The sequence below is a fragment of the Lissotriton vulgaris genome, chromosome 11, assembly GCF_964263255.1.
Source record: "Lissotriton vulgaris chromosome 11, aLisVul1.2, whole genome shotgun sequence".
Taxonomy (NCBI): domain Eukaryota; kingdom Metazoa; phylum Chordata; class Amphibia; order Caudata; family Salamandridae; genus Lissotriton; species Lissotriton vulgaris.
Window position 1 is genome coordinate 950542574 of NC_141699.1, and position 14121 is coordinate 950556694.

At 46.8% G+C, this 14121-nt stretch overlaps 1 protein-coding gene across 2 annotated transcripts in view; it reads right to left on the reverse strand.

The window, feature by feature from the left end:
• The window catches only part of DHX36 (DEAH-box helicase 36), a 378110-nt gene that overhangs the window by 192326 nt on the left and 171663 nt on the right, over window positions 1-14121 (reverse strand). For both annotated transcript variants that reach the window (XM_086944114.1, XM_086944115.1), the window contains exons 10-12: window positions 13367-13507; window positions 12354-12456; window positions 11891-11978 (exon numbers count right to left, since the gene is read on the reverse strand). In XM_086944114.1, coding sequence (XP_086800240.1) covers window positions 11891-11978; window positions 12354-12456; window positions 13367-13507 — 332 coding nt within the window. The remainder of the gene's footprint in view (window positions 1-11890; window positions 11979-12353; window positions 12457-13366; window positions 13508-14121) is intronic.

Consider the following 14121-nt stretch of genomic DNA (forward strand, 5'->3'; position numbering starts at 1 on the left):
ATAAAAATATATAGTTACTTTATTTTAGAACCACAGTAGGTATCATACTTTCTCAGGTTCAGTGCTGGGCTCAAAGACACGATTCAGAAAAGGGGGTGGTGATGGACAGAGTATCTGAATTAGGCAGAACACTCCTACCCAGTCAACAGATCAGGGCTTGATCCATCACCGTTTTTTAGCTCACTGCACCATCCCAGCTCAGAACCTGGCTACATGCAAATTAGTCTGTCCCTGGCCCAGTGCATCATGGGAACAGGGCAGACCAAACTACCAAGCTAATTCTTATACTGGAAAGGAAACAAGCTTCAGGGGACCGGTTTCTGGCATTACAGCCGTCTTCGGCCCGGCTTGCTTGAATCCTGATGGTGCAGTGAGCAAGGGACTCATGTCTGAGCATACCCTTCCACGCTTATGGTGGACAAAACGATTCAGAAAAGGGGGGCTCAAAGACACAGCACTGTGATCTCTCCTGATAGCAGGTGAGTAATTTAGTTTTTGTTGTTCGGACGAATTTTAAGGAATATTTCAAAGTTGCAAAACTCGACACTTAGAAGAAATTCTGAGTGAAACCCAGCTAATGTTACCCTATGGAGAAAATCATCAAGATATCTGCCTTTGGGTCAGTACTCGGCTGGCAGAGTTAAGGTTCTGGGGTAGACTCAGGGGTCTCCCAGGGTCAGGTAAGTACAGTTGTTACACCCTCAGCGGCACAGGGGCAGCCGGGTGCAAAGTGAGTAGGCCCAATGTTATCCTATGGAGGATAGAGGGCCTTCGGTTGGTGGCTGCTAGCAGTCAGGCCACGCGGCTGTGGGAGCTGAGCTCCTGGTCACTTACACAGGGCAAGTGGGGAAATAGGAAAGGACAGATGTTGCACTTCCAGTGGCACACGAGCGGCTGGGTGCAGGGTGCTTTTGGGTCTTCGGGCGCCCAATGTTATTCAATGGGAATGCTGGAAGTTGAACAAAGGCTGCAGGCTCGGGGATGAAGATTCTTCAGGTGCGACCACCACTTCGAGAGGTAAGGTGGGATCTTGGAGGATAGGAAGACACCCAGGAGTTGGGCACAGGGGGCCCTGGGGCGCCGGGTGCAGGGGTGTCTTTTGACGTCGGGAAATCTTACCCTCAGCTGGTCGCGGTTGGAGAGGTCCCTTGTTGTGAGACTGCAGGCGTCGTCAGGATCGTCGAGGAGGGTCCTTGGGCACTGGATTTAAGGTAACAATCGCTGGGGGGATGTCCTTGTGGTCTTTGTTCATTCGGCGGGTGCAGAGTGTGCTAGATTCGCGGTTCATGGCTGGCACCAAGGGTGTTGCTTGTTTGAGCAGAACCACTGCTCGTGGGAGTCCCACTCTTTAGATGAGCAAGGCAGGCAGGTCATCCGGGGTTTTCGAGGTTGCTGTCCGCTGGAGACGCCGGGGTTTAGCAGGAGCAGGTTCAAGGATCAACAGGCCGTTAGGGCTGGGCCAAGTCAATTGGTGTCGTCCTTTTGTTAGCAGCTGCTCGGCAGGTCTTCTTCTTGTTTCGGAATCGGTATATGAGGAAAGAAGGTTCAGGGTGACCCTAAATACTAAATTTAGGGTCGTTACAGGTAGGGAAAGGGCACAGACCAGTGGGTCCCTGTCCTGGGGTGAGTACACCCCCTATCCTGCTCCTCTCCTGTGGGAGGGGGGCAGGAGCCTATCTCGGATTGGGTAGGGCTCCCCATCCTCAAGATGGCGGGATCCCGGAGTTATGCTTCACCTCGCCTCTCCCACCTGAGGGGTGGGGTTGGCAGAGGCTGGCACACCTTCTTTCCTCACTTAGGGTTTCCCGCCAGTCTTCCCGCCAGAGTGGGGGTAAGAACCGGTGAGGGCCAGTTGCTAAGTACAGCAATTGGCCTGGGGAGGCTCACAAAAGGAGGCATGCCTTTGAAGTTTCCCCTTCCCATCCTGGGGAGGAGGCTTGGCACCTTGTCCCAGGATGTGCATTATTTCAGGCTCCCGAGAGCGGCAAACTCTCAACCCAGGGGTCCAGAAACATAACTGGTGGTGGCAGCCTCGGTAGCCACGCAGTCAGGACACATTGAGTTGGTTAGGTTTCAGGGGGCATCTCTAAGATGCCCTCTGTAGTGCATTTTACATTAAATTCCACACTGGCATCAGTGTGTGTTTAATGTGCTGAGAAGTTTGATACCAAACTTCTCAGTCCTCAGTGTAGCCATTATGGTGCTGTGAAGTTCGTAATGACAACCTCCCAGCACCAGATACTCTTAATGGCATCACTGCACTTACAGTGTCCAGGAATGGCTATGGGTACTGTAGGGGCACAGGGCTTATGCACCTGTGCCCACACCACTGGCATATTGCACCCAGCTGGAGGGGTGACTGAGGTATGCCAAGGCAGTGTGTTTGTGGGCATGGCACACAGGGATGTGGGCCATGTCGACTCTCTGTTTTGTTCTGCACCCAGACACTCAGCCTGCAAAGGCAGTGTGTGTCAGGGCACAGGGCCTCTAAGGGTGGCACAATAAGTGCTTGCAGCCCTTAGGGCCTTCTCAGGTCATAGTGCCCTGAGTACCTAAGGTACCATTTACCAGGGGCTGACACGTGGCCAGAGATGCCAATTGGATTTAGGCTTCAGTACAGTTTTTAGGGAAGGAACACAGGCCCTGGGTACCCGATTGGCAGGGACCCAGGGAACACCAAGAAAAAGTGCATCAGTCATCAGGCAAAAAGTGTGGGGGGGGGGTTTACTGCAACAGAAATGATAAGTTACTCACCTGTAATCCTAGTTCTCTTCCAGGGGTATCCTCATCAAAGTCATAAGCACTGAATATTCCCGCCCATGTGCGGGACCCGGAAACAATATAAAAAGTATATATGTTAAAAAAAAACATCTCGTTCCAAATATATGTAAATACATATATAATTTTTCTTACACCAATGCAGCTCCAAAACCAAGGCTAGACAATGTAAACACTTGTATATGTACAGCAATTAGAAAGGAAACAAAAACACATTAGGTCAAATAGTCCTTGAACTTTGTATTTTAATGAGTAAAAACACCCATAAATTCTGCAAATTGCTCATAAAAGACATTGTCAGCCATAAGCTGCATTGAAAAGTGAATAACACAGAAACTGAAAGCATTTTCAGTTAAAAACTGGCACCGTGCCTTTAAGGCAGCCATGACCCCAGGCTTCCCATCATGCCTCAGGGGTGACAGTTAGGTCAGTTGTTCTTTGCATAACCCTGAAGTCAGGGCTAAATTACAAGTCAGAAGCGTGCATCTCTCAATTACCTGGGGAGGAGGGCGGGTGTGCTTATGACTTTGATGAGGATACCCCCGGAAGAGAACTAGGATTACAGGTAAGTAACTTATCGTTCTCTTCCAGGGGATCCTCATCAATAGTCATAAGCACTGAATAGAATTGCAAGCCCATCAACCACCTGCAGGTAAATGAGAAGTACATGACCCAACTTAAACAGACCAACCATAACAGCCAGAATCAGCTGTTAAACAGATTCCTCAAGGAGGCCTGGCCTACCTGGGTATCTGCTCCCGTGCCAGAATCAAGACAGTAATGTCTGGTAAATGTATGGACGGACCTTCAGGTCGCCGCCTTACAAATCTCAGACATGGACACATTAGTGAGGAAAGCCGCAGTCGCAGCTTTCCCTCTGGTGGAATGCGCTCTGGGAGAAAACCCCAAGGGGTTCTGCGCCAGCTGGTAAGCAAGTTTAATACATGAAACGATCCATCTTGAGATAGAACGCTTCGAGGCAGCATGACCTGTCCTGATCGATCCATAGTTAACAAAGAGATGATCAGAGTGACAAATAACCTTAGACCAATCTAGATAGAAATTTGAAACTCTTTTCAGGTCTAAAGAATACAGAGCCCTCTCAGCTGGTGTAGAGGGATTGGGAAAGAAAATGGGCAGAGAAATGGTCTGATTTACATGAAAATCTGACACCACTTTAGGCAAGAAAGATGGATGCGTCCGTAACACCCCTCTATTCAAATGGAACACCGTATAGGGTTCAGAGGAACAGAGAGCTTGAATCTCGCTCACTCTGCGAGCCGACGTGATTGCTACCAAAAAAGCTGCTTATGTTGTAAAGTAGCTTTATGAATGGGTTCAAAAGGTGGGCCCATTAGCTTCGATAGCACCAGGTTCAACTCCCAGGGAGGAGAAGGAGGAGGTACTGGAGGGTATACTTTCTTTAACCCTTGCAGGAAGTCCTTGACAGATGGTAACTGGAAAAAAGAGGTTTGAGAAGGTGACCACCTATAGGCTGTTATAGCAGCTAGGTGCACCTTGATGGAATTAAACTTTAAACCTGCTTTAGCCAGATATAACAGATAAGGAAGCACTGTCTCTTCCTGACATTGAACAGGATTATGATCATTCTGTATACACCACATATAGAATCGCTTCCACTTGCATGTATAAGAATGTCTTGTGGAAGGCCACCTTGCCTCTTTTAGGATGAACATGCAGTCCTCTGGCAGCCCTAGATGCCCGTACTGTATGACTTCAGGAGCCATGCTGCCAAGTTCAGTGACGGAAGGTTGGGGTGGTAAATCCTCCCGTTCATCTTGGGCAACAGGTCCGGCCTGTATGGTAACCTCTTGTGAGGAGTCACTGACAGGTGAATCAGGTCTGTGTATCACCATTGCCCCGGCCAGTCCGGGGCGATGAGGATCATCGTTGTGCACGAGTGTGTTAACTTGCTCACCACTTTCGGGATCAGAGGAAGTGGTGAAAAGGCGTACACAAATTCCTCTGACCAGTCGATCAAAAGAGCATTCCCTCTCGTCCCTGGCCGGTGGAACCTGGAGGCGAAGTCTTGGCATTTTGTGTTTTGGTCGTCCGCGAACAGGTCTATGGTGGGACGACACCAGGATTGGAACATTTCTTCTACCACTGCGTCGTGTAGCACCCAATCCTCCTTGTTGTCGAAATGCTTAGAGCGTCCGTCCTCACATTCTGCTCTCCTGGGAGGTGGACTGCTGTGATGGACAACCTGCGAGCCAGAAGCCAATGCCAAATCCGTTGTGCTTCCATCGACAGAGTTTGTGAGCGCGTTCCCCCCCTGCTTGTTCAAATAGTACATTGTGGTGGTGTTGTCCGTCTGTAATAGAACTGAAGCTTCGTGAATCGAGGGAAGGAACGCCTTGAGAGCTAGGTGGACTGCTCAACTCCAGCATGTTGATGTGGTAGGTACTTTCTTTGTGCGACCATAGCCCTTGCACCTCAGTTGACCCATGTGTGCTCCCCAACCTAGAAGGGAAGCATCTGTGATCAGAGTCTGCACAGGAGGAGGTTGATGGAACAGAACTCCCACCTGAATGTTTTGTCTTTTGGTCCACCATGGAATGGAAGCTCGAGCTGCGTCTGAGAAAATGATGTGATCGTCCCAGCGAGCTGATTGCTGGTCCCACTTGTCCTCCAGATCCTGCTGAAGAGGACGCATTCGAAGTCTGGCATTCGGGACCAGGAAGATGCATGATGCCATCGACCCTAGCAGGGAGGCAATCCGGCGCACTTTCTGAGCCTTGTTGTGAAGCACCAGCTGACATTTCCGGGTTATCGAAAACTGTCTCTCCTCCGAAGGGAACACTTTTCCTACACCGGAGTCTAGCAGAGCTCCTAGGAAGTGAATCTTCTGGGTGGGTTGAGAGACTGATTTTCCGAAGTTGACATGTAGCCCTAGTCGCTGGCAGAGCTGTATGCAAGTCTGGAACTGACTTCTTACGCTGTCTGGGGAGAGACCTTTCAACAGCCAATCGTCCAGGTATGGGTATACGAAGACCCCTTTGCGGCGTAGAGCGGCTGCTACCACTGCAACACACTTCGTGAACACCCGGGGAGCCGAATTCAACCCAAACGGCAGGACTTTGAACTGATAGTGGGAGGGCCCCACCCGGAACCAAAGAAATCTCCTGTGACTGGGGTGTATTGGAACATGAAAGTAGCCATCTTGGAGGTCCAACGAGCACATCCAATCTCCCCCCTGAGATGTGGATATATTTGGTGAAGCGCCAACATGCAAACTTTTTCCGTTGCTGGAGTGAGGAATACCTCCATCACCGGATCTATAATGCCAGGCACTAACGGCAAAAGGGGTTTAGGTGCCGACCTGTGATGCAGCATTTAAAAAATCACTGAGGTCTTGACCTGCGGAGTTGTTAAGGGAACTCCCAGCTTTATAGCCCCTCTACCCAGTATGTCCTGAAAGGAGAAGATATCCTCGATTGGAGATACCCTTGATGGAGGGGAATCAGTCAGAGTGGGCGAGTATTCTCTATGGGAGCGTGTCGGAGACGTAGAGGTAGTCGGTGATCTTGGATCTCTCCTCCTGCTCCTAGATCTGGATCTACACCTGGAGGCACAAACTCTAGAGCATGATCTTTCCCTACGGCAAACCAGAGAGCGTGATCTTCCTTTGGACCTCACCGGAGAACGAGACCGTTCTCTAGGTCTAGAGAAAGGCTGCTGCAATCGAGACGCTGTCTCTTTATCTGTAGCCCAGTTGTGCAGCGGTGCGTACCATCGTGGAGACAGTCTGACGGTAGGAGGCTGCTGTGCGGCGTCCCTCACTGGAGAGCATACATGTGCTACAGCCTTTCGCCCCTGTGGAGGAGGTGAAGGGGAGTGCCTTGATTCTTCCCCGCCCGACGTGTAAATGATCATATCCGGGCCAGAAGATGATCTTGATGCAGAAGACAGACTCACAGGAGAAGCAGTGCGACTGTGAGAACCACAATGCTCTGGAGTTCTCTTCCTCTTGGCAGCGTGCCTGATGCTCTCTGGAGAGCCCTGGTCCCCTTCCGCAGCTGAAGAAGTTCTTGAGGTCCTCTGAGATGTAGGCCCATTACTCGAAGACGGAGCCGGCCGGCTTGATGTCTTGGTGCGTTGCGCCACCACTGGCTGAGGAATCAGAAGAGATTGCGCTGGAGTCCCATGTCTCGTCGTCGAACGCCGGGGGGTGAAGTCGACGGAGGAGTCCTCGACGTCGAGTGCCTATGACTGGATGCCGACTGAGGACGCTGGGTCGCTGAATGTCCTCGACTGGAATGCCTCGACGTCGAGCGATGGAGAGACGGCGACGGAGGGTGCCTCAACGTCGACCGTCGATGACCTGGCGACGACGGAGGGTGCCTCGACGTCGATGATTGGACGCCGACGGAGGATGCCTCGACGTCGAACGCCGGTGACCAGGAGCCGACGGAGGCTTCGGCGTCGAAGACTGGACCTGAGGCTTCGACGAGGGAGGTCTCGACGTCGACCTTTCTCTTGACATTGCACGTCGCCCGGTTGACGGCAGCGTAGTTACCTTGACTCTCGACGCTGAATTCTTCACCGTCGAGGGGAGTTGTCTCGTCGTCGTCGGTAGAACCTTCGACGCCGAAGTAGAGCAAACCGGGACATCTCTCGACGTCGACGAGGTCTCAACGTCGACCTTTCCCTTGACGTTGCACGTCGCCCGGTTGACGGCAGCGTAGTTACCTTGACTCTCGACGCTGAATTCTTCACCGTCGAGGGGAGTTGACTCGTCGTCGTCGGTAGAACCTTCGACGCCGAAGTAGAGCAAACCGGGACATCTCTTGACGTCGACCGCGCCCTCCACTATTTCTGTCTCTTTGGAGACCTACCTCTCCCAGAAAGCACATAAATCCTGATTTTTTTCTCTGTCCTTGAGAGTTCTACTTGACAAGGACTTGCAGTGATCACAGCTTTCTGGAGAATGAGAGTCAGGAAGACAGAGGATACACACAGGATGTATATCAGTCTTAGCTTTCTTCTTCCCACAGGAAGAGCAGGGATCAAAAAGCAAAGGCATTTTTGACTAAAAATTAACCTTTTTTGAGCCCCAAAAAATCAGCACTAGCTCTCTAAGGTTAAAATTCGAGTGAAGACAAAAATTGAAGGAAGACACCAAGTATTTTTGACAGAAAGTCAAAAAAGGTGGGAGCTGTTCAACCAGGGTCCTGACCGAAAGAACAACTGACCTAACTGTCACCCCTGAGGCATGATGGGAAGCCTGGGGTCATGGCTGCCTTAAAGGCACGGTGCCAGTTTTTAACTGAAAATGCTTTCAGTTTCTGTGTTATTCACTTTTCAATGCAGCTTATGGCTGACAATGTCTTTTATGAGCAATTTGCAGAATTTATGGGTGTTTTTACTCATTAAAACACAAAGTTCAAGGACTATTTGACCTAATGTGTTTTTATTTCCTTTCTAATTGCTGTACATATACAAGTGTTTACATTGTCTAGCCTTGGTTTTGGAGCTGCATTGGTGTGAGAAAATGATATATGTATTTACATATATTTGGAACGAGATACATGTGTTTTTTCCATATATATTTTTATATTGGTTCCGGGATCCCGCACATGGGCGGGAATATTCAGTGCTTATAACTATTGATGAGGATCCCCTGGAAGAGAACCCACTTTCCTACAACAATGAGAACCCTTACTGCACAAGACAATGAAAAGAGCACAACGTAAGAAAAGTGGGATTTAATGGGTCCAAGCCTCCAAACTAACACTTCTGCAAAAATATAAACATCAACCCATATAAATACATTTTGTTGTACGCTTTGTGGAAGCAAAGATCATGTTTGTAACTTCATTTCAGAGGTCAAAGAACTCCATCTGGCACTGCACAATTTCTGTGTGTGCAGCCGCAGCATCCTGATGCAAGAGAAGGTCCAATTTATGCACAGGAGAAAGTGGGGCCTGATGTAGAGTGATCTGCATAAAAGAGTCTCCTTGCCAAAGCTACAGCAATCAGTCTCAGCCGTGCCTGATCCTCCCATACCCTTTGAAGGACTTTTGGAAGAAGCAGAACCTCTGGAAATGGGTACAGGAGGTCCAAAGACCAGCTGAACTTGGAGCCATCCGAAAGGAAACCATTGAGCACAAAACTCAGGGCACTTCCTGTACAGGACTGTGGCAATGAACTCAACAGGACACCACAATTCTGGCCAGAGAGAGGCAAAAGAGTATCTACCCTCATGTTGAGGTTATCTGCATCACTGTATATACTATAAGAGGTGAAGTGCCTCCAGGCGTAGAGTCCCTGTCAAGACGGGTGCCCCTGATCACTGAAGAGGCGCCTGTGACTATCGTAGAGGGTGCTTACAGAGAGCTGTACTCATGACTTACCTCGAGACAGCAGAGGTTGATCCACTAGTTCAGGTCTGTGTGGACCAAATGGAAGATCTGAAAGTTTTTCTCCTGAGACTATTATGGATGTTTGTAAGCTAAAACCTTCATGTTGGTTTTGGTCAGCACCAAATCCATTAAGATTAACCTTTGAATAAGGCAGAAGTCTGATATTTGGGTATTGAATGTTAAACCCATATCGTTAAGAGGAGGTGAGAGTCAGATGGTTGACCTGCGCTGGAGATTCCGCCTTAATCAGCAAGCACGACATGGACACGAAGCTGCCACAAGGGCCAACACTTTAGTCAAAACAAGAGGTGGGGTCACAAGCCAGCACAGAAAGATTGTTAACGGATATTGCTGGGAACCCACGGTGTAAGGTAAGTAACAGCTCTGAGTGAGGAGAATTGGATGGTGTAAGTAGGAGTCCTAAAGATGATGCAACACTAGCCAATCTCCCACATAAAAGTCCAGAAGACTGAATATTCTGGGACAGCATCCTAAGCTTGTCCTACTGAATGAGCAAGTTCAGAAGTTTGAGATCCAGGATGGGCCTCAGATCACGGTCATTCCGGGAAGGGGCAAGAATTGAAGGGACAAGAATACTCTGCCCATTCTTCCAAGGGCACCACCTCTATGGCACCGTTGTCCAGCAGGGCAAGAGCATCTACCTCCAGGTTATAAGTATATGGTGGAGAGCATGTCCTAGAAGGAAGAGAATGCTGTCTGGATGAAGGACAGAAAGAGTGGTTTATAGTCTTTGCAGATCACCGGACTACTGGTCTGTCATAATCATCTTCCAAATTGGATGAAAAGGGGCAACCATCGAGCCACATCAGACGTTGGTGCTGTAAAAATGGGGTGGCAACGGGGATTTGAAGTAGCAGAGCTGGCAGAGGACAGAAGAGAGTGGATCTGCTGGTGATGGTGACGGCTAGATACACAGGAGCAGCACATTTGTTGAAGTGTCTAGACAGCATTTGAGCTGTACCTGTTGAAGTGCTGCTGGGTGGGGTACTCCTTCTCTCTGAAAGCTATTCGCTACTGAAGATCAGAGTGGCTTTGACATCTCCCAAAAAAACAATTCAATTAGTCCAGGCTTGATGGTGCATTGTGACTGCCGTGCCAATGGAAGAGGCAAAAGTATCCACAGATTTGAAAGCACATTTCATAATCTGGGTGAGACACTGTTCCAGCAGCCACAGGACAGACAGTTGCTTCTGGACCCAAACCATGGTGGTAACAGTTGTTGGTCACTGGTGTAATGGGGTCCATCCTACTATGGCTCTGCAAACTGGGCCCTTAGAACATCCCTTTCCACTCTTGAATCTCAGGGTAGTGTCAGGTAAGCTGTCACAAGCTTCCCAGGGAAGTAGTATGGAGGGAACAAGTTGAACACTCAACAATCAACCAACTATACACATTAGAACTTCAATGGCCAGCTCAGTGCTTGTCATTTTAAACAAGAAAGAAATCTTTAACATCACAGCGGTATTCATTACAAGACAATTCAATTCAGTATATAGAGGACAGATTGAGTCATGACTCTCTTGTGGTGCTACACTCCGTACCTCCTTCTGAGCTATCTCAGACTCTGGAGACCCTAGTTGAAATTGTCTCCTAACATTTAAAGATAAATGGATGGATAAGGTTCATGTGCAGATTTCAGTGTCTCACACTCACATATTCCTCAAGTTCTCACCCTGGGTCCTGCAGCAGGTTAGAATTCAGTCTCACATTCCTTAACACTCAACTAACATGAACCAGGTGTGTAGATCGCATCGTAGATGGAATACTACAGTGATCTTGTGCTGTCACTCAGAACCACAAAGGAGGTCAGGCATGGCACACGACCGTTTGATCACAGACTCTTGAATTAGCTCCGTGCCATTCGTAGTTTTGGCACCACCATACAAGAGCTGGGTCAGCAGCTGAAGCTTCATTGTAGCCAGTGAAGTAATCAGGGCAGAGGCAGCCCATAAAAGTATGAAGTGCACACCACAGCAGTTACAGCCCCAACAAGGCAGATGAAAAACCTGAGGCAGTTTCATACCACAAGGCCGATGCGAACACCAATTTAATTGTAGCTCCAACTGGCGTAATGCAAGCACCAAGATAGTCGAACCCCTATTGGGATGATGAGTGGAAGTAGCTAGACTTTTTGCAGTTCTCACCATCAACAGCAGAGAGAGTAAGAGCCTCTTCAGCACAAGGTGATCCTGGGTTTCGCTTTCAGGCAGTCTGCTTTCACTGGGTGTTTGAATTTCAAATGCCATCTTGGTCAGCTGAGATTAAGTATCTGGTGCCATTATGCTGATTTACCAGGCATCCGGGTTTCAGTAAGAAACTTCAAAAGAATTCCAAAATGGCTTGGCCAGAACTTTTGCACAATTTTATGCTTGCATGCACAACACATTCAAGATGGCAGAAATCAAACTCTCAGACATTTGATGGATGAGGGCATGGAAAAACCGTAATGGCTAAAACTACCGCTTCAAATTGAAATGTGCATGAATAAACTAATATTTTGCCACATGTGTGTAGAATGCGTCAAGCACAGAATGATGCTGCAAGACACAGACATATACATTTCTCCTTTTTTATGATACATTGTTTGGAACCTTGCTGTATTCTTATCAATATTCCCTACCATTTCAGATTATACTTTAAGGGTTTGCTATGGGACAGACTAGTGGTCATCAATATAGTCTAACAAAAAGCTACATTTGCATTACCTGATTTAAACATGACTTGAGCCATCAACAGATCATTTAAAGTGCTAATGTCAGCCCATCCTGGGAGAAACACCAATATGGCACCGTCCTGCATTTTGAAAATAATAACATATTGCATAAGGACTTCGAACACATATTTAAACAGGTCAACAGTTTTAAAGCTCGATTGTCCAACATGAGATTTTAAGCGTTTTTGAAAGTTCTCACAACCGCAAAATGTAGTTACACAGAAGTATCAAATACTACCCTATAGCTAATCACATCCATCCATGCTTCAAATGCATCGCATTGTTGTTAAAATGAAGACTAACCAGCCATCAGAAAATATTCCACTTTGATTTTATGCATTTAAAAGGATGACCACAACTCATTTTTAACAAGAAATGATTAAATCACTGCTTATATCAAAACAGATTAGTCATTTAAACATGACTTGACAAATAATTCGGAAGCAGTTGCTCACCTCGCCTTTTAAGACAATATGTCTGATAAGTGCAACAATGAGGTCATGGTCAATCTTGTCATCATCCACTGATTCCAAAGCTTCAATGGTACTGTCTGAATATCTACAATCAGAAGTGAATAGGTCATGAACTGTACTAATGCATGTTCTATCAGTCTACATAATCGTATAATTCTTTAGATAACAATTGTGTTAGGAAATAGGAAGTGCAGGCAGGATTAGAACCAACCTGCAAATCTGTTTGGCAAACTTCACAGGGTTATGCAAGGGCCTACTCACAGAACCATCAGTTTTTATACCCTCCTCTTTTCTGAATCCCTGCAGTGGTGACTAAATGCACTTCCCAAGCATAAAAACAAAAGTTTGAAGGCAAAGCAAAAGAAGAAAGGAGAACACTGGGAAGCTGTGGGATCAATAGGCTGCATGATTCTATGTTACATGGTAGCACTCCTACACACAAGGCTTTGAATCAGGGAGAGATAATATTTCAGTACTGTATTAATACACTAATGTCTACTACACAGATAGTCTATCAGATGAGGAAGGTAATCTCAAAGTCATATGTTCAGAATACGTCTAGCTATACTTGCAATAAAATATAGGATCAGATTAAATTTTGCCATTGGTAAAGAGAGAACGATTACCTTGAGCAATACAATCTGGTAAAGAGAGAATGATTACCTTGAGCAATACAATCAAAGCATTTCGGCTGCAATTATTAATGAACTATCCTTACAGCAATCAGTTTATGTTAGATACCACTGCTTTTTGTTTTTATGCTCCCCTGAAGAACTCTTCTAAATGCTCCTACTACTGTTGGGCATGTCTACATGGAAATCATATCAGCCATCTGGCATTTTCTATCCTTCGAAAACAAACTGAAAGAAAATGAAGACTCTAATGCCCAAAACCTGAGGAGTGTAGAAGCACAGCTGGACAAAAAACATTTAAAATATTGCTGAAATTAAAGGTGGTAAAACCACTTTACAGACTGCACAGAAAACCTAACCTACCTTGACTGTAAGCTTCTGAGGTAGTCCGGCCACTGCGTTCTGTATAGCGCTTCTTTTTGTTCTTTCTCAGGTCTTGTTACCCGACCTTGCATGAATCCCTTCTTCCAGGAAGCTCTGCGATCTCGGTTTTCAGGGGAATACCTTGAAAAATTATTGAATTAAACTTATTTGAAGAATTCAAAATAATTCCTTGATATGAAATATGCCATTGTTGCAAAAATAAGGAACTGTAGAGCTTCAGCTGAGGCTGAATTGACTAACAGATCTGCCAAAAATAGAGTGAGAAGTTAATCTTGAAAGGGTGTTTTCAATGTTGACAGGTGGAATCGTACATATGGCTAATGCACCAACTTACCAAACCATCACTAACTAACTTCTCAGTGGCCCCTTTTCCAACAGCTTTGTTATAAAGGAAAAATAGAGGCTTAGTTAGTTCTTGCAGGCACAGGTATGGAAATCAGAGGGTAGGTGGTACACAATAACTTTGTCATCCTTCAAGGTTTAATCAATTAAGCTGCATCTCAAATAGGTGTTGCATTTTAATAGTACTTCTTGAACTAAGCAACTGGACAGCTTATTTCTGCTTGGCAGAAACTGCTATTTTACAACATTTGGAGGCTGGTGCAAAATACCCATTGCCTAAAGATACTGCAGATGTACTTAATTTGACTATTTGTAAAAAATTTTTTAAAATGCTGTAGTTTTAATAGAATGGTTTCTCAAGTCAAAGGGGTCTTTGCACCACTATAAAGAAA